The sequence below is a fragment of the Oncorhynchus mykiss genome, chromosome 13, assembly GCF_057628025.1.
Source record: "Oncorhynchus mykiss isolate SJ-2025 chromosome 13, ASM5762802v1, whole genome shotgun sequence".
NCBI classification, from domain to species: Eukaryota; Metazoa; Chordata; class Actinopteri; order Salmoniformes; family Salmonidae; genus Oncorhynchus; species Oncorhynchus mykiss.
In genome coordinates this window covers 1,385,935-1,411,249 of record NC_143034.1, presented here as the reverse complement: position 1 = coordinate 1,411,249, position 25,315 = coordinate 1,385,935, and the positions used below count along the sequence as shown (strand labels likewise).

Genomic DNA, 25,315 nt, shown 5'->3' with positions numbered 1-25,315 from the left:
TAATAAACCCCAGGAAGAGGAGCTGCTGCCTTAACAGGAACTAATGGGGATCCATAATAAACCCCAGGAAGAGTAGCTGCTTTGGCAGGAACTAATGGGGATCCATAATAAACCCCAGGAAGAGTAGCTGCTGCCTTGGCAGGAACTAATGGGGATCCATAATAAACCCCAGGAAGAGTAGCTGCTGCCTCGGCAGGAACTAATGGGGATCCATAATAAACCACAGGAAGAGTAGCTGCTGCCTTGGCAGGAACTAATGGGGATCCATAATAAACCCCAGGAAGAGGAGCTGCTGCCTTGGCATGAACTAATGGGGATCCATAATAAACACAACAACAACCAAAATAAGAGAAAAACGCGGGATTATACGGTAATTAATGATCAAAACCAGGTCGAATTAATGTTCTCCGCAAATTGAAAAGGTAATAACTCTGAAATGTCCAACTTGCTAACTATTTGAACACAGGCAAACCAGTTAGCAGGTCGGAAATGTCCTAGTTCCGACTAAATTATGTTTTACACACAATATTTGTATGCGTGTTTTGGGGTAAAATATAAATAAATACAACTCCCACCCCTTCAGCTGCAAAGACCCCAAACGTCAACGTCAGAACATAACGTCTCCTGCCATTGGTCCGCCTGGTTGTCAATTATATGGACAATGTAATGGGCGTATTCCTCTGCACAGGCGTTTCTTCCGCCCTCCAGATGTTTTATAAAAAAATGTATTAACAACAAATCAATACATAAAGCACATGAGGGAACACAAGCATACAAACAATGGACAATCGAGCTAGGGGGTACAATATCACATTACAATTACACAAGGACCTTAATGCATATACTTACAATTCTAACAGCTTTTTTGTCCCGCCTGCCAGATCTTACAACGCCTTGACAGGTATTTTACGTGTCATCTAAGAATATATATATATATATTTATATATATATAAAAATTACAAATATATATATATAATGTTCTTAGATTTAAAAAAATAAATATATATATATATATATATATTTTTTTTTAAATATATTCTAAGAACATTATATATATATATATATAATGTTCTTAGATTTAAAAAAATAAATATATATATATATATATATATATATTTTTTTTAAATATATTCTAAGAACATTATATATTTTTTTTACAAATTGTAAATCTAAGAACATTATATATATATATATATATATTTTTTTTTAAAACATGTTTTAATATATTTTTAATCTAAGAACATTATATGCCATCCGATGACGTGAGGCATGTAACGTTTGAGAGAGGGAATCCGACCCTAGGTAACCGTAACTATGTATGACGTGTGTTCTTTTCATGGTGACAGATAATCAAAAGACAAGATATGGTCGACTAGTCGGCTAAATAACGGTGCTTTTATATTTTTTATTTTAACAAAATGGATTGGAGTTTGAATACAATATAGCAGAAGTTGTAGATTGGTGAGTAGTCCCCGAACAGCTAAGCTAAATGATAACAACAGCTGTAGCTAGCTAACGTAATGTGGCTAACTTAGCTAGCTAACGTAATGTGGCTAACTTAGCTAGCTAACGTAATGTGGTTAACTTAACCTGCTAACGTAATGTGGCTAACTTAACCTGCTAACGTAATGTAGCTAACTTAGCTAGCTAACGTAATGTGGCTAACTTAACCTGCTAACGTAATGTGGCTAACTTAGCTAGCTAACGTAATGTGGCTAACTTAACTAGCTACATGGCTAACAAGTTTCTCTTGTTAGGATGCAAAACAAAAGTTTTGTCCCGCCCATGTTGATGTGCGGTGAGATCCGGGCCGCTGTCTTTTCACAGTAACATTACAGCGTTTTTACGAATAGTTGATTTACTGCTAACCAGCTAACCTAGCTAGTTTCAAAACAAACGTTTAAATGTACGGCGCCCATCCCACCTAACCAGACCAGCTGCAATTAAACACTGCGCGAAGGGGAGATAAACAGAGACGGTGCACCTGTATTAGCTTTGTAACTACTATCTCAGGCTAGCTAGCTATCACACACGTCCTCTTAACCTTGTCAATAGATATGGCTACAGCGAGTTAGATATATCGACCCCGTTATGTTGATGTGTGCTATTGTACTAGAAAAGGGTCAACATTTGGTGAATGAATAGCTAGCTCCCTTTCTCAGCTGATGCCTGGAATTTGGAATTGGACAACGTGTCTCGGGTTGCACATACTGACACAGGGAGAATAAGTCAATATGGTCCATGGCAGGTACATATGTAGAGAGTTTGGACGTTGAGGTTCTGGTCCCTGGTAGTTGGTTGGTGGTTGTTATATCTGAGCAGGTCCAGGAATATACAGTAGCTGGAATATAATGTGACCTGCACAAATGGAGCTCATCTCAGTCTTTAAATAGACTGGGCTGAATCCCAAATGACACCCATTTCCCTATATAGTGCACTACTTTTGGCCAGGGCCCATAGCACCCTTTTCCCTATATAGTGCACTACTTTTGGCCAGGGCCCTAGCACCCTTTTCCCTATATAGTGCACTACTTTTGGGCAGGGCCCTAGCACCCTTTTCCCTATATAGTGCACTACTTTTGGTCTGGGCCCTAGCACCCTTTTCCCTATATAGTGCACTACTTTTGGCCAGGGCCCATAGCACCCTTTTCCCTATATAGTGCACTACTTTTGGCCAGGGCCCATAGCACCCTTTTCCCTATATAGTGCACTACTTTTGGCCAGGGCCCATAGAGAATAGGGTGCCATTTGGGATGAAGTCTTGGGCTCCGTCTAGTGCCAGGGTAGCCAAGGGGACATCCTATGACCTGACTCTGCTTTCTGTCAGAGTGATCTGCTGAGGCTATTTCTGTCTGCCAGGTGCAGCAGGAGATAAATATGACACCAACAGAAAACGGTCACGTAGAGCTGGGAAAGGAAAGTGTGACACAGGCCTGTCAGTCAACACCAGAGATAGGACTGGTTCAGTCTCTGGGATCTGGGACCTGTCACCTATCTCTGGTGTTGACTGACAGGACTGGTTCAGTCTCTAGGACCTAGACCTGTCACCTCCTATCTCTGGTGTTGACTGACAGGACTGGTTCAGTCTCTACGACCTAGACCTGTCACATCCTATCTCTGGTGTTGACTGGTTCAGTCTCTAGGACCTAGACCTGTCACCTCCGGTCTCTGGTGTTGACTGACAGGACTGGTTCAGTCTCTACGACCTAGACCTGTCACATCCTATCTCTGGTGTTGACTGGTTCAGTCTCTAGGACCTAGACCTGTCACCTCCGGTCTCTGGTGTTGACTGACAGGACTGGTTCAGTCTCTACGACCTAGACCTGTCACCTATCTCTGGTGTTGACTGACAAGACTGGTTCAGTCTCTAGGACCTAGACCTTTCACCTCCTATCTCTGGTGTTGACTGACAGGACTGGTTCAGTCTCTAGAACCTAGACCTGTCACCACCTGTCTCTGGTGTTGACTGATACGACTGGTTCAGTCTCTAGAACCTAGACCTGTCACCACCTGTCTCTGGTGTTGACTGACAGGACTGGTTCAGTCTCTAGAACCTAGACATGTCACCTAGACATGTCACCTATCTCTGGTGTTGACTGACAGGACTGGTTCAGTCTCTAGGACCTAGACCTGTCACCTCCTATCTCTGGTGTTGACTGACAGGACTGGTTCAGTCTCTAGATGCTAGACCTGTCACCTCCTATCTCTGGTGTTGACTGATAGGTCTAGGTTCTGGAGACTGAACCAGTCGTATACAGTACCAGTCAAAAGTTTGGACATTGTAGAATAATAATGAAGGCAAAAATCATGGTTTGTGCTTAGTGGGACTATAATTTGTTTTTCAACAGGACAATGACCCAACACACCTCCAGGCTGTATAAGGGCTATTTGACCAAGAAGGAGGGTGATGGAGTGCTGCATCAGATAACCTGGCCTCCACAATCACCCGACCTCAACCCAATTGAGATGGTTTGGGATGAGTTGGACCGCAGAGTGAAGGAAAAACAGCCAACAAGTGCTCAGCATATGTGGGAACTCCTTCAAGACTGTTGTAAAAGCATTCCTCATGAAGCTGGTTGAGAGAATTCCAAGAGTGTGCAAAGCTCTCATCAAGGCAAAGGGTTGCTACTTTGAAGAATCTCAAATATTAAATATATTTTGATTTGTTTAACACTTTTTTTGGTTACTACATGATTCCATATGTGTTATTTCATAGTTTTGATGTCTTCACTATTATTCTACAATGTAGAAAATAGTAAAAATAAAGAAAAACCCTTGAATGAGTAGGCGTGTCTAAACTTTTAACTGGTACTGTATATTTTTAAAAATTCCAGTCAGATAAACACTCATAAACCCGACTGAACCAGTCTGCATGGTCCTAAAGCCTTGTTTTGTATCACATTCCAATGATAAAACTGGGGGGGGGGACAAAAATGCCATTTCAGAATGTGGGGCGGGGGGGGGGCATCTCCCCAGTGAAAGTTACGCCCCCCTGCCTATACATATATACCCCTCAACAGAAACGGAAAGTCATCTCTCTCTCTGCTTCTTGTTTCTATCAGGTGACTCTGCCGGACAGGAAGTGATGGACTTCCGGTGGGGGAGGAGCCGGGGCGAGGAGGGCATCGCCGTGGTGATAAACTTCCTGCTGGCTAATGCCCGATTGGTCCTGGGAGTGGGAGGGGCCGCGGTGCTGGGCATCGCTACGTTGGCTGTCAAGAGGGTGAGAGAGAGAGAGTGTGACTTTCATCTGACTGAAAAAATCAACTATCATCATAATTACTCATTACCGTTTTGTAGGTATTTAAGTCAGTCACAATTTACCCACAATGCATCACAGATTTTATGCACTCAAACAGGGCCTGTGTGTGTGTGAGAGAGCGCATATGTGTGTGTCTGAACGATGGAAGTTCAGGTTTATAATATGTCTGTAGTTGATAGAATGTGCAGGTTTATAATGTGTGTGTGTGTCTGTAGTTGATAGAATGTGCAGGTTTATAATGTGTGTCTGTAGTTGATACAACGTGCAGGTTTATAATGTGTGTGTGTCTGTAGTTGATAGAACGTGCGGGCCGAGCGGCGGAGGACGAGAAGGTGGAACAGAAGATGTCAGAGAGCTGGGAGGAGCTTGGCTTAGTCTCCGCCTCCCCCAAGTCCATAAGGAAGGGGCTGGAGAGTGTGGTCATGAAACATGTCGCCAAGGCAACCAAACCACAGAAAGGTACAGGACACTGATCACCACACCACTAATGATCCAGAAAGGTACAGGACACTGATCACCACACCACTAATGATCCAGAAAGGTACAGGACTCTGATCACCACACCACTAATGATCCAGAAAGGTACAGGACACTGATCACCACACCACTAATGATCCAGACAGGTACAGGACACTGATCACCACACCACTAATGATCCAGAAAGGTACAGGACACTGATCACCACACCACTAATGATCCAGAAAGGTACAGGACACTGATCACCACACCACTAATGATCCAGAAAGGTACAGGACACTGATCACCACACTACACCACTAATGATCCAGAAAGGTACAGGACACTGATCACTACACCACTAATGATCCAGAAAGGTACAGGACACTGATCACCACACCACTAATGATCCAGACAGGTACAGGACACTGATTACCACACCACTAATGATCCAGAAAGGTACAGGACACTGATCACCACACCACTAATGATCCAGAAAGGTACAGGACACTGATCACCACACCACTAATGATCCAGAAAGGGACAGGACACTGATCACCACACCACTAATGATCCAGAAAGGGACAGGACACTGATTACCACACCACACCACTAATGATCCAGAAAGGTACAGGACACTGATTACCACACCACTAATGATCCAGAAAGGGACAGGACACTGATCACCACACCACTAATGATCCAGAAAGGTACAGGACACTGATTACCACACCACTAATGATCCAGAAAGGTACAGGACACTGATCACCACACCACTAATGATCCAGAAAGGTACAGGACACTGATCACCACACCACTAATGATCCAGAAAGGGACAGGACACTGATCACCACACCACTAATGATCCAGAAAGGTACAGGACACTGATCACCACACCACTAATGATCCAGAAAGGGACAGGACACTGATTACCACACCACACCACTAATGATCCAGAAAGGTACAGGACACTGATCACCACACCACTAATGATCCAGAAAGGTACAGGACACTGATTACCACACCACTAATGACCCAGAAAGGTACAGGACACTGATCACCACACTACACCACTAATGATCCAGAAAGGTACAGGACACTGATTACCACACCACTAATGATCCAGAAAGGTACAGGACACTGATCACCACACCACTAATGATCCAGAAAGGTACAGGACACTGATCACCACACCACTAATGATCCAGAAAGGGACAGGACACTGATCACCACACCACTAATGATCCAGAAAGGTACAGGACACTGATCACCACACCACTAATGATCCAGAAAGGTACAGGACACTGATCACCACACCACTAATGATCCAGAAAGGTACAGGACACTGATCACCACGCCACTAATGATCCAGAAAGGTACAGGACACTGATCACTACACCACTAATGATCCAGAAAGGGACAGGACACTGATTACCACACCACACCACTAATGATCCAGAAAGGTACAGGACACTGATCACCACACCACTAATGATCCAGAAAGGGACAGGACACTGATCACCACACCACTAATGATCCAGAAAGGTACAGGACACTGATCACTACACCACTAATGATCCAGAAAGGGACAGGACACTGATTACCACACCACACCACTAATGACCCAGAAAGGTACAGGACACTGATTACCACACTACACCACTAATGATCCAGAAAGGTACAGGACACTGATTACCACACCACACCACTAATGATCCAGAAAGGTACAGGACACTGATCACCACACCACTAATGATCCAGAAAGGTACAGGACACTGATCACCACACCACTAATGATCCAGAAAGGTACAGGACACTGATCACTACACCACTAATGATCCAGAAAGGTACAGGACACTGATCACCACACCACTAATGATCCAGAAAGGTACAGGACACTGATCACCACACCACTAATGATCCAGAAAGGGACAGGACACTGATTACTACACCACTAATGATCCAGAAAGGTACAGGACACTGATTACCACACCACTAATGACCCAGAAAGGGACAGGACACTGATCACTACACCACTAATGATCCAGAAAGGTACAGGACACTGATTACCACACCACTAATGATCCAGAAAGGTACAGGACACTGATTACCACACCACTAATGATCCAGAAAGGTACAGGACACTGATCACCACACTACACCACTAATGATCCAGAAAGGTACAGGACACTGATCACTACACCACTAATGATCCAGAAAGGTACAGGACACTGATCACCACACCACTAATGATCCAGACAGGGACAGGACACTGATTACCACACTACACCACTAATGACCCAGAAAGGTACAGGACACTGATCACCACACCACTAATGACCCAGAAAGGGACAGGACACTGATTACCACACCACTAATGACCCAGAAAGGTACAGGACACTGATTACCACACCACTAATGATCCAGAAAGGGACAGGACACTGATTACTACACCACTAATGATCCAGAAAGGTACAGGACACTGATCACCACACCACTAATGACCCAGAAAGGTACAGGACACTGATTACCACACCACTAATGATCCAGAAAGGGACAGGACACTGATTACCACACCACTAATGACCCAGACAGGTACAGGACACTGATTACCACACTACACCACTAATGACCCAGAAAGGGACAGGACACTGATCACCACACCACTAATGATCCAGAAAGGTACAGGAAACTGATTACCACACCACTAATGACCCAGAAAGGGACAGGAGACTGATTACCACACCACTAATGACCCAGACAGGTACAGGACACTGATTACCACACTACACCACTAATGACCCAGAAAGGGACAGGACACTGATCACCACACCACTAATGATCCAGAAAGGGACAGGACACTGATCACCACACCACTAATGACCCAGAAAGGTACAGGACACTGATCACCACACCACTAATGATCCAGAAAGGTACAGGAAACTGATCACCACACTACACCACTAATGACCCAGAAAGGGACAGGACACTGATCACCACACCACTAATGATCCAGAAAGGTACAGGACACTGATTACCACACCACTAATGATCCAGAAAGGGACAGGACACTGATCACCACACCACTAATGACACAGAAAGGTACAGGACACTTATTACCACACCACTAATGATCCAGAAAGGTACAGGACACTGATCACCACACCACTAATGATCCAGAAAGGTACAGGACACTGATTACCACACCACTAATGACCCAGAAAGGTACAGGAAACTGATCACCACACTACACCACTAATGATCCAGAAAGGTACAGGACACTGATTACCACACCACTAATGATCCAGAAAGGTACAGGACACTGATCACCACACCACTAATGATCCAGAAAGGTACAGGACACTGATCACCACACCACTAATGACCCAGAAAGGTACAGGACACTGATCACCACTAATGATCCAGAAAGGTACAGGACACTGATCACCACACCACTAATGACCCAGAAAGGTACAGGACACTGATCACCACTAATGATCCAGAAAGGTACAGGAAACTGATTACCACACCACACCACTAATGATCCAGACAGGTACAGGACACTGATTACCACACCACTAATGACCCAGAAAGGTACAGGACACTGATTACCACACCACACCACTAATGACCCAGAAAGGTACAGGAAACTGATTACCACACCACACCACTAATGATCCAGACAGGTACAGGACACTGATTACCACACCACTAATGACCCAGAAAGGTACAGGACACTGATTACCACACTACACCACTAATGATCCAGAAAGGTACAGGACACTGATCACTACACCACTAATGATCCAGAAAGGGACAGGACACTGATCACCACACCACACCACTAATGATCCAGAAAGGTACAGGACACTGATTACCACACCACTAATGATCCAGAAAGGTTCAGGACACTGATTACCACACCACTAATGACCCAGAAAGGTACAGGACACTGATTACCACACCACACCACTAATGATCCAGAAAGGTACAGGAAACTGATTACCACACCACTAATGATCCAGAAAGGTTCAGGACACTGATTACCACACCACTAATGACCCAGAAAGGTACAGGACACTGATTACCACACCACACCACTAATGATCCAGAAAGGTACAGGACACTGATTACCACACCACTAATGATCCAGAAAGGTACAGGACACTGATTACCACACTACACCACTAATGACCCAGAAAGGTACAGGACACTGATCACCACACCACTAATGATCCAGAAAGGTACAGGACACTGATCACCACACCACTAATGACCCAGAAAGGTACAGGAAACTGATTACCACACCACACCACTAATGATCCAGAAAGGTACAGGACACTGATTACCACACTACACCACTAATGATCCAGGAAGGTACAGGACACTGATTACCACACGACTAATGATCCAGAAAGGGACAGGACACTGATCACCACACCACTAATGATCCAGAAAGGGACAGGACACTGATTACCACACCACTAATGACCCAGACAGGTACAGGACACTGATTACCACACCACTAATGATCCAGAAAGGTACAGGACACTGATTACCACACCACTAATGATCCAGAAAGGGACAGGACACTGATTACCACACGACTAATGATCCAGAAAGGGACAGGACACTGATTACCACACGACTAATAATCCAGAAAGGGACAGGAAACTGATTACCACACCACTAATGATCCAGAAAGGGACAGGACACTGATTACCACACGACTAATGATCCAGAAAGGGACAGGACACTGATTACCACACCACTAATGACCCAGACAGGTACAGGACACTGATTACCACACGACTAATGATCCAGAAAGGGACAGGAAACTGATTACCACACCACTAATGATCCAGAAAGGTTCAGGACACTGATTACCACACCACTAATGACCCAGAAAGGTACAGGACACTGATCACCACACCACTAATGACCCAGAAAGGTACAGGACACTGATCACCACACTACACCACTAATGATCCAGGAAGGTACAGGACACTGATTACCACACCACTAATGACCCAGAAAGGTTCAGGACACTGATTACCACACCACTAATGACCCAGAAAGGTACAGGACACTGATCACCACACCACTAATGACCCAGAAAGGTACAGGACACTGATCACCACACCACTAATGATCCAGAAAGGGACAGGACACTGATTACCACACGACTAATGATCCAGAAAGGGACAGGACACTGATTACCACACGACTAATGATCCAGAAAGGGACAGGACACTGATTACCACACGACTAATGATCCAGAAAGGGACAGGACACTGATTACCACACGACTAATGATCCAGGAAGGGACAGGACACTGATTACCACACGACTAATGATCCAGAAAGGGACAGGAAACTGATTACCACACGACTAATGATCCAGAAAGGGACAGGACACTGATTACCACACGACTAATGATCCAGAAAGGGACAGGACACTGATTACCACACGACTAATGATCCAGAAAGGGACAGGACACTGATTACCACACGACTAATGATCCAGAAAGGGACAGGACACTGATTACCACACGACTAATGATCCAGAAAGGTACAGGACACTGATTACCACACCACTAATGACCCAGAAAGGTACAGGACACTGATCACCACACTACACCACTAATGATCCATGACGACACTATATCTCTACTGTTAACGTTGGTGGATTGGAGACTCGTTGGGCGTTGTAGTCGTCTTCAGAGACTGACTATCCTACAAATCACCTTGCGTTATAAATACTCATTATTTGTAGATCAGTCAGTTACAATTTACCCATGATGCATCAGGGTTTTAATGCTCTCCGACACGGCCATTCTCTTTCCTATCTCTTCCTCCTTTCACTCTCTTGCTCTCTCTTTCTCACCCCATCCTCGCTTTCCTCTCTTTCTCACCCCACCCCACCCTCTCTCTCCTCTCTCTTCTTTCTCACCCCATCCTCTCTCTCCTCTCTCTTCTTTCTCACCCCACCCCACCCTCTCTCTCCTCTCTCTTCTTTCTCACCCCACCCTCTCTCTCCTCTCTCTTCTTTCTCACCCCATCCTCTCTCTCCTCTCTCTTCTTTCTCACCCCACCCTCTCTCTCCTCTCTCTTCTTTCTCACCCCATCCTCTCTCTCCTCTCTTTCTAGCTGACCTGTGCCAGCCCCAGCAGCAGAAGTCTAGTCTGAATGATAGGCCTGTCAAAGCAGCAGAGCCCCAGAGACCCAAGAGCCTACAGCTGTCTCTCACCCTGCAGGTATGACCCTTGACCTCTAGCCAGGAGTTTACGTTGGTGTTCCTGGCTGACTGCATTGCATCAACATGACTGTGTGCGATCTGATTGTGTGGCCCAGTTGGTAGAGCGTGGTACTTGCAACGTCAAGGATCGTGGGTTCGATTCCTGCTAGGGACAACCCTACGAAAAACCATTTTTCCACACGTTGTTACGTTACAGCCTTATTCTAAAAGTTATTACATATTTTTTTTTAAGGTATATAAGGTATTTCTGTTTTTTATTTTGAATATATTTGTCAACATTCCTGAACTGTTTGTCTTTGTCGTTATGAGGTATTGTGTATAGATTAATGAGGGGAAACAATTGAATTCATTTTAGAATAAGGCTGTAACGTAACAAAATGTGGAAAAAGTCAAGGGGTCTGAATTCTTTCTTAATGCCGTGCATGTTATGATGTGGTTAGCTGGTATGTTATGATGTGGTTAGCTGGTATGTTATGATGTGGTTAGCTGGTATGTTATGATGCGGTTAGCTGGTATGTTATGATGTGGTTAGCTGGTATGTTATGCTGTATGTTATGATGTGGTTAGCTGGTATGTTATGATGTGGTTAGCTGGTATGTTATGATGTGGTTAGCTGGTATGTTATGATGTGGTTAGCTGGTATGTTATGATGTGGTTAGCTGGTATGTTATGATGTGGTTAGCTGGTATGTTATGCTGTATGTTATGATGTGGTTAGCTGGTATGTTATGATGTGGTTAGCTGGTATGTTATGCTGTATGTTATGATGTGGTTAGCTGGTATGTTATGATGTGGTTAGCTGGTATGTTATGCTGTATGTTATGATGTGGTTAGCTGGTATGTTATGATGTGGTTAGCTGGTATGTTATGCTGTATGTTATGATGTGGTTAGCTGGTATGTTATGATGTGGTTAGCTGGTATGTTATGATGTGGTTAGCTGGTATGTTATGATGTGGTTAGCTGGTATGTTATGATGTGGTTAGCTGGTATGTTATGATGTGGTTAGCTGGTATGTTATGATGTGGTTAGCTGGTATGTTATGATGTGGTTAGCTGGTATGTTATGATGTGGTTAGCTGGTATGTTATGATGTGGTTAGTTGGTATGTTATGCTGTATGTTAAGATGTGGTTAGCTGGTATGTTATGATGTGGTTAGCTGGTATGTTATGCTGTATGTTATGATGTGGTTAGCTGGTATGTTATGATGTGGTAAGCTGGTATGTTATGATGTATGTTATGATGTGGTTAGCTGGTATGTTATGATGTGGTTAGCTGGTATGTTATGATGTGGTTAGCTGGTATGTTATGTTGTATGTTATGATGTGGTTAGCTGGTATGTTATGCTGTATGTTATCATGTGGTTAGCTGGTATGTTATGATGTGGTTAGCTGGTATGTTAAGTATCTATCCAGACGTTGGTCTGTAGTCTGGTAGGAACATCTCTCCTGTCGGCTTTCATCCACTGGGCCATCTTCAAGACATTCCTAGTGGATCACCAACCATTTCATCCACTGGCCCATCTACAAGGCATTCCTAGTGGATCACCAACCATTTCATCAACTGGGCCATCTACAAGGCATTCCTAGTGGATCACCAACCATTTCATCCACTGGCCCATCTACAAGGCATTCCTAGTGTATCACCAACCTGTCGGTTTTCATCCACTGGCCCATCTTCAAGGCATTCCTAGTGGATCACCAACCATTTCATCCACTGGGCCATCTTCAAGGCATTCCTAGTGGATCACCAACCATTTCATCCACTGGTCCATCTACAAGGCATTCCTAGTGGATCACCAACCATTTCATCCACTGGGCCATCTTCAAGGCATTCCTAGTGGATCACCAACCTGTCGGTTTTCATCCACTGGCCCATCTTCAAGGCATTCCTAGTGGATCACCAACCATTTCATCCACTGGCCCATCTTCAAGGCATTCCTAGTGGATCACCAACCATTTCATCCACTGGGCCATCTTCAAGGCATTCCTAGTGGATCACCAACCATTTCATCCACTGGGCCATCTACAAGGCATTCCTAGTGGATCACCAACCATTTCATCCACTGGGCCATCTACAAGGCATTCCTAGTGGATCACCAAACATTTCATCCACTGGGCCATCTACAAGGCATTCCTAGTGGATCACCAACCATTTCATCCACTGGGCCATCTTCAAGGCATTCCTAGTGGATCACCAACCATTTCATCCACTGGCCCATCTACAAGGCATTCCTAGTGGATCACCAACCTGTCGGTTTTCATCCACTGGCCCATCTTCAAGACATTCCTAGTGGATCACCAAACATTTCTGGAGAAAAGATGAGGCCCTGCTGTCGGCAGGTGCAATTGATTCAGCTGCCCTGGTGGCTGCAGGTGCGCTTGATTCAGCTGCCCTGTTGGCTGCAGGTGCGCTTGATTCAGCTGCCCTGTTGGCTGCAGGTGCGCTTGATTCAGCTGCCCTGTTGGCTGCAGGTGCGCTTGATTCAGCTGCCCTGGTGGCTGCAGGTGCGCTTGATTCAGCTGCCCTGTTGGCTGCAGGTGCGCTTGATTCAGCTGCCCTGTTGGCTGCAGGTGCGCTTGATTCAGCTGCCCTGTTGGCTGCAGGTGCGCTTGATTCAGCTGCCCTGTTGGCTGCAGGTGCGCTTGATTCAGCTGCCCTGGTGGCTGCAGGTGCGCTTGATTCAGCTGCCCTGGTGGCTGCAGGTGCGCTTGATTCAGCTGCCCTGTTGGCTGCAGGTGCAATTGATTCAGCTGCCCTGTTGACCAGAGGTCGTCCACAGAGCTGAGTCTAGCTCTAGATATCTGACCTCTAACCTCTCTCTCTCTCTCTGTAGGACCGTCTCCAGCAGTATTACTCAACCAGAGCAGCTTTAGCCCCAGAGGTCGTCCACAGAGCTGAGTCTCGCGCTAGATATCTGACCTCTAACCTCTCTCTCTCTCTGTAGGACCGTCTCCAGCAGTATTATTCAACCAGAGCAGCTTTAGCCCCAGAGGTCGTCCACAGAGCTGAGAGTCTAGCTCTAGATATCTGACCTCTAACCTCTCTCTCTCTCTGTAGGACCGTCTCCAGCAGTATTTTTCAACCAGAGCAGCTTTAGCCCCAGAGGTCGTCCACAGAGCTGAGAGTCTAGCTCTAGATATCTGACCTCTAACCTCTCTCTCTCTCTGTAGGACCGTCTCCAGCAGTATTATTCAACCAGAGCAGCTTTAGCCCCAGAGGTCGTCCACAGAGCTGAGAGTCTCGCTCTAGATATCTGTATAGAGGTACAAGGCTTCCTGCACAGCACAAACCCTGACATGCCTCTGGGAGAGATGTCACTGGGAGGGTCCCTGCTCGACGACCTACAGGTACCAGGCACTGAATCACACGCACTGAATCACACGCACTGAATCACACGCACTGAATCACACGCACTGAATCACACGCACTGAATCACACGCACCGAATCACACGCACCGAATCACACGCACCGAATCACACGCACCGAATCACACACACTGAATCACACGCACTGAATCACACGCACTTAATCACACGCACTGAATCACACGCACTGAATCACACACACCGAATCACACACACCGAATCACACACTGAATCACACACACTGAATCACACACACCGAATCACACACACTGAATCACACAATAATTGTTCATGTTGAATGGACTAAGTAAGTCTTTCTGAATAAGAGTGTCTTTCTAAATGGCCGACATCAGGGTTGAACAATTCAGTGAATTCACAACGAAATGTGCAATATCAATATTACAGGAGATCTACAGTATCAATATTACAGGAGATCTACAGTATCAATATTACAGGAGATCTACAGTATCAATATTACAGGAGATCTACAGTATCAATATTACAGGAGATCTACAGTATCAATATTACAGGAGATCTACAGTATCAAAATTACAGGAGATCTACAGTATCAATATTACAGGAGATCTACAGTATCAACATTACAGGAGCTCTACAGTATATCACAGTATCAATATTACAGGAGATCTACAGTATCAATATTACAGGAGATCTACAGTATCAATATTACAGGAGATCTACAGTATCAATATTACAGGAGATCTACGGTATCAATTTTACAGGAGATCTACAGTATATCACAGTATCAATATTACAGGAGATCTTCAGTATCTATATTACAGGATCAATTTTACAGGAGATCTACAGTATATCACAGTATCAATATTACAGGAGATCTACAGTATCAATATTACAGGAGATCTACAGTATCAATATTACAGGAGATCTACAGTATCAATATTACAGGAGATCTACGGTATCAATTTTACAGATCTACAGTATATCACAGTATCAATATTACAGGAGATCTTCAGTATCTATATTACAGGATCAATTTTACAGGAGATCTACAGTATATCACAGTATCAATATTACAGGAGATCTTCAGTATCTATATTACAGGATCTACAGTATCAATATTACAGGAGATCTACAGTATATCACAGTGTCAATATTACAGGAGATCTACAGTATCAATATTACAGGAGATCAACAGTATCAATATTACAGGAGATCAAAAGTATCAATATTACAGGAGATCTACAGTATCAATATTACAGGAGATCTACAATATCAATATTACAGGAGATCTACAATATCAATATGACAGGAGATCTACGGTATCAATTTTACAGGAGATGTACAGTATATCACAGTATCAATATTACAGGAGATCTTCAGTATCTATATTACAGGATCAATTTTACAGGAGATCTACAGTATATCACAGTATCAATATTACAGGAGATCTTCAGTATCTATATTACAGGATCTACAGTGTCAATATTACAGGAGATCTACAGTATATCACAGTGTCAATATTACAGGAGATCTACAGTATCAATATTACAGGAGATCAACAGTATCAATATTACAGGAGATCAAAAGTATCAATATTACAGGAAATCTACTGTATCAATATTACAGGAGATCTACAGTATCAATATTACAGGAGATCTACCGTATCAGTATTACAGGAGATCTACAGTATCAGTATTACAGGAGATCTACAGTATCAAAATTACAGGAGATCTACAGTATATCACAGTATCAATATCACATGATATCTACAGTATCAATATTACAGGAGATCTACAGTATCAATATTACAGGAGATCTACAGTATCAATAATACAGGAGTAATGTAATATTTTGAAACGCCACTCGGCCTCTTGTTGGTGGTGATGAAGCTAGTCGTGTTGTGTCTGTCTAGGTGGTGATGAAGCTAGTTGTTCTGGTGGTGATGAAGCTGGTCGTGTTGTGTCATTCATGGTGGTGATAAAGCTAGTCATGTTGTGTCTGTCTAGGTGGTGATAAAGCTAGTCATGTTGTCTGTCTAGGTGGTGATGAAGCTGGTCATGTTGTGTCTGTCTAGGTGGTGATGAAGCTGGTCATGTTGTCTGTCATGGTGGTGATAAAGCTAGTCGTGTTGTCTGTCATGGTGGTGATGAAGCTGGTCATGTGTCTGTCATGGTGGTGATGAAGCTGGTCGTGTTGTGTCTGTCTAGGTGGTGATGAAGCTAGTTGTTCTGGTGGTGATGAAGCTGGTCATGTTGTCTGTCTAGGTGGTGATGAAGCTAGTCATGTTGTCTGTCATGGTGGTGATAAAGCTGGTCGTGTTGTCTGTCATGGTGGTGATAAAGCTAGTCATGTTGTGTCTGTCATGGTGGTGATGAAGCTGGTCATGTCTGTCTAGGTGGTGATGAAGCTAGTCGTGTTGTGTCTGTCTAGGTGGTGATGAAGCTAGTTGTTCTGGTGGTGATGAAGCTGGTCATGTTGTCTGTCATGGTGGTGATGAAGCTGGTCATGTTGTCTGTCATGGTGGTGATAAAGCTAGTCATGTTGTGTCTGTCTAGGTGGTGATGAAGCTGGTCATGTTGTCTGTCATGGTGGTGATAAAGCTGGTCATGTTGTGTCTGTCTAGATGGTGATGAAGCTAGTTGTTCTGGTGGTGATGAAGCTGGTCGTGTTGTCTGTCTAGGTGGTGATGAAGCTGGTCTTGTTGTCTGTCTAGGTGGTGATGAAGCTGGTCGTGTTGTCTGTCTAGGTGGTGATGAAGCTGGTCATGTTGTCTGTCATGGTGGTGATGAAGCTAGTCATGTTGTCTGTCTAGGTGGTGATGAAGCTGGTCATGTTGTCTGTTTATGGTGGTGATGAAGCTAGTCATGTTGTCTGTCATGGTGGTGATGAAGCTAGTCATGTTGTCTGTCTAGGTGGTGATGAAGCTGGTCATGTTGTGTCTGTCTAGGTGGTGATGAAGCTGGTCATGTTGTGTCTGTCATGGTGGTGATAAAGCTGGTCATGTTGTGTCTGTCTAGGTGGTGATGAAGCTGGTCGTGTTGTGTCTGTCTATGTGGTGATGAAGCTAGTTGTTCTGGTGGTGATGAACCTGGTCATGTTGTCTGTCTAGGTGGTGATGAAGCTGGTCATGTTGTCTGTCATGGTGGTGATGAAGCTGGTCGTGTTGTGTCTGTCTAGGTGGTGATGAAGCTAGTTGTTCTGGTGGTGATGAAGCTAGTCATGTTGTGTCTGTCTAGGTGGTGATGAAGCTGGTCGTGTTGTCTGTCATGGTGGTGATGAAGCTGGTCGTGTTGTGTCTGTCTAGGTGGTGATGAAGCTAGTTGTTCTGGTGGTGATGAAGCTGGTCATGTTGTCTGTCTAGGTGGTGATGAAGCTAGTCATGTTGTCTGTCATGGTGGTGATAAAGCTAGTCATGTTGTGTCTGTCTAGGTGGTGATGAAGCTGGTCATGTTGTCTGTCTAGGTGGTGATGAAGCTGGTCATGTTGTCTGTCATGGTGGTGATGAAGCTGGTCATGTTGTGTCTGTCTAGGTGGTGATAAAGCTAGTCATGTTGTGTGGTGGTGATGGTGGTGATGAATGTGGTGATGAAGCTAGTTGTTCTGGTGGTGATGAAGCTGGTCATGTGTCTGTCTAGGTGGTGAGAGCGGACCATGCGTGCCTGCTGGTTCCCCTCCAGCTAGAACCCAGTCTGTGGAGACTGATCCCTGGGGAGGAGACTCTCCTAACACACCCTTTACACTGGATGGTCCGGCGAGTCAACCTGGAGTACTTCCCTAGAGGACGCAGCTACTGGGACCGGTACACCCTTTACATACTGTCTAGGGGTATTTAAATCTGTTCTGCCTGATCATTATCCATACTGTCTAGGGGTATTTAAATCTGTTCTGCCTGATCATTATCCATACTGTCTAGGGGTATTTAAATCTGTTCTGCCTGATCATTATCCATACTGTCTAGGGGTATTTAAATCTGTTCTGCCTGATCATTATCCATACTGTCTAGACCAGGGGTATTTAAATCTGTTCTGTTCTACCTGATCATTATACATACTGTCTAGGGGTATTTAAATCTGTTCTGTTCTGCCTGATCATTATCCATACTGTCTAGGGGTATTTAAATCTGTTCTACCTGATCATTATACATACTGTCTAGGGGTATTTAAATCTGTTCTGCCTGATCATTATCCATACTGTCTAGGGGTATTTAAATCTGTTCTGCCTGATCATTATCCATACTGTCTAGACCAGGGGTATTTAAATCTGTTCTACCTGATCATTATACATACTGTCTAGGGGTATTTAAATCTGTTCTGCCTGATCATTATCCATACTGTCTAGGGGTATTTAAATCTGTTCTGCCTGATCATTATCCATACTGTCTAGGGGTATTTAAATCTGTTCTGTCTGATCATTATCCATACTGTCTAGGGGTATTTAAATCTGTTCTGCCTGATCATTATCCATACTGTCTAGGGGTATTTAAATCTGTTCTGCCTGATCATTATCCATACTGTCTAGACCAGGGGTATTTAAATCTGTTCTGCCTGATCATTATCCATACTGTCTAGGGGTATTTATATCTGTTCTGCCTGATCATTATCCATACTGTCTAGACCAGGGGTATTTAAATCTGTTCTACCTGATCATTATACATACTGTCTAGGGGTATTTAAATCTGTTCTGTTCTGCCTGATCATTATCCATACTGTCTAGGGGTATTTAAATCTGTTCTGCCTGATCATTATCCATACTGTCTAGACCAGGGGTATTTAAATCTGTTCTGTTCTACCTGATCATTATACATACTGTCTAGGGGTATTTAAATCTGTTCTGTTCTACCTGATCATTATCCATATTGTCTAGACTCTGTCTCTCTAGACCTCGAGGTCTAAATCCCTGGGAACGATGGGGGGGAAAAAAAGCAGTGGAACTAGCTTGGAGGTCCAGATTTTAATTTTGAGGGATCTCTAGATTTCTGGCCCAGCTATTAATTGTCTGTGTTTGTCTGTCTCCTCTCCTCTCCTAGGTTCCTAGTTGGAGGTTATCTGTCCTGCCGGGCGCTGGTGAGCATGCTCAGTAAGGCTGTGATGGAAACCATGAACTGGCCGTCTCTGTCCTCCACTCTGGACTGTCTGGTCAGGCCTGTCCTCGGGGGAGATGAACTGAAACTAGAGATACGGTATCTCTCTCACACACACACACACACACACACACAGATATATATTTTAGTCAGCAGACGATCTTATCCAGAGAGACTAACAGTCAGTCAGAGATATCTAGGTGGGACAGGCCACATATCTCATAGTCACATGTTTCCTCAGTAAACAAGTTATCAGCAGTCAGTAGCAGTTTTACTGTGAACACTGAGGCTGTACCCACTAAGTTACAGTTTTACTGTGAACACAGAGGCTGTACCTGCTTTAAGTTACAGTTTTACTCTGAACACTGAGGCTGTACCCACTAAGTTACAGTTTTACTGTGAACACAGAGGCTGTACCCACTAAGTTACAGTTTTACTGTGAACACAGAGGCTGTACCCACTAAGTTACAGTTTTACTGGGAACACTGAGGCTGTACCTGCTTTAAGTTACAGTTTTACTGTGAACACTGAGGCTGTACCTGCTTTAAGTTACAGTTTTACTGTGAACACTGAGGCTGTACCTGCTTTAAGTTACAGTTTTACTGTGAACACTGAGGCTGTACCCACTAAGTTACAGTTTTACTGTGAACACTGAGGCTGTACCCACTAAGTTACAGTTTTACTGGGAACACTGAGGCTGTACCTGCTTTAAGTTACAGTTTTACTGTGAACACTGAGGCTGTACCTGCTTTAAGTTACAGTTTTACTGTAAACACTGAGGCTGTACCTGCTTTAAGTTACAGTTTTACTGTGAACACTGAGGCTGTACCTGCTTTAAGTTACAGTTTTACTGTGAACACTGAGGCTGTACCCACTAAGTTACAGTTTTACTGTGAACACTGAGGCTGTACCCACTAAGTTACAGTTTTACTGTGAACACTGAGGCTGTACCTGCTTTAAGTTACAGTTTTACTGTGAACACTGAGGCTGTACCTGCTTTAAGTTACAGTTTTACTGTGAACACTGAGGCTGTACCCACTAAGTTACAGTTTTACTGTGAACACAGAGGCTGTACCCACTAAGTTACAGTTTTACTGTGAACACTGAGGCTGTACCCACTAAGTTACAGTTTTACTGTGAACACAGAGGCTGTACCCACTAAGTTACAGTTTTACTGTGAACACTGAGGCTGTACCCACTAAGTTACAGTTTTACTGTGAACACTGAGGCTGTACCTGCTTTAAGTTACAGTTTTACTGTGAACACTGAGGCTGTACCCACTAAGTTACAGTTTTACTGTAAACACTGAGGCTGTACCTGCTTTAAGTTACAGTTTTACTGTGAACACAGAGGCTGTACCCACTAAGTTACAGTTTTACTGTGAACACTGAGGCTGTACCCACTAAGTTACAGTTTTACTGTGAACACTGAGGCTGTACCCACTAAGTTACAGTTTTACTGTGAACACTGAGGCTGTACCTGCTTTAAGTTACAGTTTTACTGTGAACACTGAGGCTGTACCTGCTTTCAGTTACAGTTTTACTGTGAACACAGAGGCTGTACCCACTAAGTTACAGTTTTACTGGGAACACTGAGGCTGTACCCACTAAGTTACAGTTTTACTGTGAACACTGAGGCTGTACCTACTTTAAGTTACAGTTTTACTGTGAACACTGATTCGGTACCCACTAAGTTACAGTTTTACTGTGAACACTGAGGCTCTACCTGCTTTAAGTTACAGTTTTACTGTGAACACTGAGGCTGTACCCGCTTTACGTTACAGTTTTACTGTGAACACTGAGTCGGTACCTGCTTTCAGTTAAAGTTTTAAGTGGCCAAGTAGGCTACTGTGGTTATGTGATCATAATGTAGCTCTACCAGAGTAGCCTACCATCAAAAACAACATGCATCCCATAATATTTTAACACGGAAATAGCTGTTACATCATTCAGCCTACAGTAGCAGCCAATGTGCGGTGTTCAATGTAGATCTACATTCCATTAGACTTTTGAAGAAAAACATACAGGGCTTGACATGAACCTGTTTATCGACTTGTCCTTCAGACAAGGAGGGGACTGAACATGTTGTTTGATGTGAGAACCACTTTACCATAGGGTTAAAGGTCAGGGTTAATGTGTATCTCTGTCTCTCTCCAGACCTGAGGGTTAAAGGTCAGGGTTAATGTGTATCTCTGTCTCTCTCCAGACCTGAGGGTTAAAGGTCAGGGTTAATCTGTATCTCTGTCTCTCTCCAGACAGGGTTAATACATAACTGATATGTCACTGTGTTAGTTAGGGCCAGGGGTTAAATGTCAGGGTTCATATTTAACTGATATGTTACTGTGTTAGTTAGGGGTTAAAGGTCAGGGTTAATATATATAACTGATATGTCACTATGTTAGTTAGGGTTAGGGGTTAAAGGTCAGGGTTAATATATAACTGATATGTCACTGTGTTAGTTAGGGGTTAAAGGTCAGGGTTAATATATAACTATGTCACTGTGTTAGTTAGGGGTTAAAGGTCAGGGTTAATATATAACTGATATGTCACTGTGTTAGTTAGGGGTTAAAGGTCAGGGTTAATACATAACTGATATGTCACTGTGTTAGTTAGGGCCAGGGGTTAAATGTCAGGGTTCATATTTAACTGATATGTTACTGTGTTAGTTAGTGGTTAAAGGTCAGGGTTAATATATATAACTGATATGTCACTGTTAGTTAGGGTTAGGGGTTAAAGGTCAGGGTTAATATATAACTGATATGTCACTGTGTTAGTTAGGGGTTAAAGGTCAGGGTTAATACATAACTGATATGTCACTGTGTTAGTTAGGGCCAGGGGTTAAATGTCAGGGTTCATATTTAACTGATATGTTACTGTGTTAGTTAGGGGTTAAAGGTCAGGGTTAATATATAACTGATATGTCACTGTGTTAGTTAGGGGTTAAAGGTCAGGGTTAATATATATAACTGATATGTCACTATGTTAGTTAGGGGTTAAAGGTCAGGGTTAATATATAACTGATATGTCACTGTGTTAGTTAGTGGTTAAAGGTCAGGGTTAATATATATAACTGATATGTCACTGTTAGTTAGGGTTAGGGGTTAAAGGTCAGGGTTAATATATAACTGATATGTCACTGTGTTAGTTAGGGGTTAAAGGTCAGGGTTAATATATATAACTGATATGTCACTGTTAGTTAGGGTTAGGGGTTAAAGGTCAGGGTTAATATATAACTGATATGTCACTGTGTTAGTTAGGGGTTAAAGGTCAAGGTTAATATATAACTGATATGTCACTGTTAGTTAGGGGTAAAAGGTCAGGGTTACTATATAACTGATATTTCACTGTGTTAGTTAGGGGTTAAAGGTCAGGGTTAATACATGACTGATATGTCACTGTGTTAGTTAGGATCAGGGGTTAAAGGTCAGGGTTAATATATAACTGATATGTCACTGTGTTAGTTAGGGGTTAAAGGTCAGGGTTAATATATAACTGATATGTCACTGTGTTAGTTAGGGGTTAAAGGTCAGGGTTAATATATAACTGATATGTCACTGTGTTAGTTAGGGGTTAAAGGTCAGGGTTAATATATAACTGATATGTCACTGTGTTAGTTAGGGGTTAAAGGTCAGGGTTAATTCATGACTGATATGTCACTGTGTTAGTTAGGGGTTAAAGGTCAGGGTTAATTCATGACTGATACGTCTCTCTGTGTCTCCAGACCAGAGCGAGGTGATACTCTCTTCATCTCCATAGTGCCGGTGCTGAGGGAGGCAGACGTGGTTCTGACTGCCCAGGTAGAGTTAACCCAGCCCTGGGATAGTGCCTGGCACCTCTCCCTCTACCCCTGGGAGACCCAGCGCCTGACCCAGCTTGACTCCGCTGACCAGGGGGTCCGACGCTCCCTCCTCAAAACCCTCAAAGCCGTCTGTCGACACTGTCCCGCCCTGCGACCCCTCACCGCCGCGCCGCTGGCCAACCTCATCCTCCACCTCAGCGACAAGGACGTGGATTGGTCGGAGGGTTGTCTGAGTGGGCGGTTCCAGCAGTGTGTGTGGGAGCTGATAGGCTATCTGGAGCAGGGGGTGTTACCTAGCTACTTCAAGCCCAGTGTTAATATGTTGAACGGAGTGACAGAGGAAGAGGTCGATGAGATGGGCTTTATGTTGTACTGCGCCGTCTCTGAACCAGACATTCTGCTGATATAGATATATATATATATATACTCTAACCTGGTGTGTATATATCAGAGAGGAAGAGGACATGTATTAGATATAAGAGGCACCACCCTGACGTCTATAGATCAGTTGTACCATATTACCGCTCCACTGAGACGCGGACGGGAGATTGTTGTCCAGGCAGTCGTGCATCTCCTTCACATACACCTGTGGGGGCTGACTGACTAAACAGAGATGATTTATACATTGTGTATGAGCACTATGGTGTGGATGAGTTGATGGGGGGCTCTGACTGAGCAGCACAGAGACTCTGGTGACGTGATGATGATGATGATGATGATGGACTGTGCCTTAGGGGAAGCAGATGAGGGAAGGAAGAAATTAAAAGGAAGACTAGGGCTGCGTTTTACACAGACACCCAATTCTGATCATTTGGGGGCAGAATCGGGTTACCTGTGTTAAACACAGCCTCTAGTGACGGAGACTTGGCTTTCTCCTGCTGCGGACTATATATCTAGATCTAGTACATCTCTGGCCAAAAGGCTGTTTCAGAATGGCCTGTGCCATTGAGGCTACAACCCATAGGAATCCCCCACCCTAGTTGACTACTTTAAAATGGTGGAAGCCCTCAATGAGCGCTACCCATTCTAAAACTGCATTTTTTTTTTGGGGGGGGGGGGGGTCATTAAAAGGCCTGGATCATTCTCTATGGGCCGACTGGATGACAAGATAACAGAGTTAGCACCAGTTACCATAGCCACAAAGTGATAATTATGTCTAAAATCCCTCCGCCAATTTCTCTTCTTAAAGTCTGATGTTTAAACCTGTTTAATGACGTCATTATATGCACCTTCTACTGAATCAAGTGCTCTGCCTTTTCTTTTCATAATGTCGTGCGTGTTTTGCGTTTTGCTGCGGTTGTTTTTAAGTTGAAGAGTGATTTAAATAAATGTTTTCTGCTGAACTACTGATGATAATATCCTCATTATTTACATGTTTAGGTGATTATAATTCTGTCAAGTTAAATTCAACATTGTGGCCTTTTTTTTTTTTTTTAAGAAGAACACTTTTCATGTTGCATTTTATTTCAAGTTGTAATTGTAGTCCATCGGGTCATGATTGAACTACAAATCCAAGCTTGCATCAGTAAATAGCTGCTTTTTCAACAGATCAATCCCGTTATTGTATACTTAAATGATCTGTCCCCGCTGAGGACTGAATTCCCACAACTGTACCG

General features: G+C 43.7%; 1 protein-coding gene across 3 annotated transcripts; it reads left to right on the top strand.

Annotated features, from left to right (window-relative positions):
- Positions 1-1,248: 1,248 nt before the first annotated feature.
- On the top strand, positions 1,249-25,042 carry mief2 (mitochondrial elongation factor 2). Of its 3 annotated transcripts, XM_090194650.1 has the most exons (9): positions 1,265-1,461; positions 3,849-4,121; positions 4,563-4,723; positions 5,056-5,221; positions 11,368-11,474; positions 14,647-14,823; positions 18,457-18,620; positions 19,848-20,000; positions 23,622-25,042. In XM_090194650.1, exons 2-9 carry the CDS (start codon positions 4,067-4,069, stop codon positions 24,106-24,108), a joined length of 1,470 nt encoding a protein of 489 aa, XP_090050776.1. In that variant the 5' UTR covers positions 1,265-1,461; positions 3,849-4,066; the 3' UTR covers positions 24,109-25,042. The 3 variants fall into 3 exon arrangements, with proteins under 3 accessions (XP_036828399.2, XP_036828401.2, XP_090050776.1); XM_036972504.2 differs by lacking the exon at positions 3,849-4,121 and having other exon boundaries at positions 1,249-1,302; XM_036972506.2 differs by lacking the exon at positions 3,849-4,121 and having other exon boundaries at positions 1,250-1,461.
- The last annotated feature ends 273 nt before the right edge of the window (positions 25,043-25,315 follow it).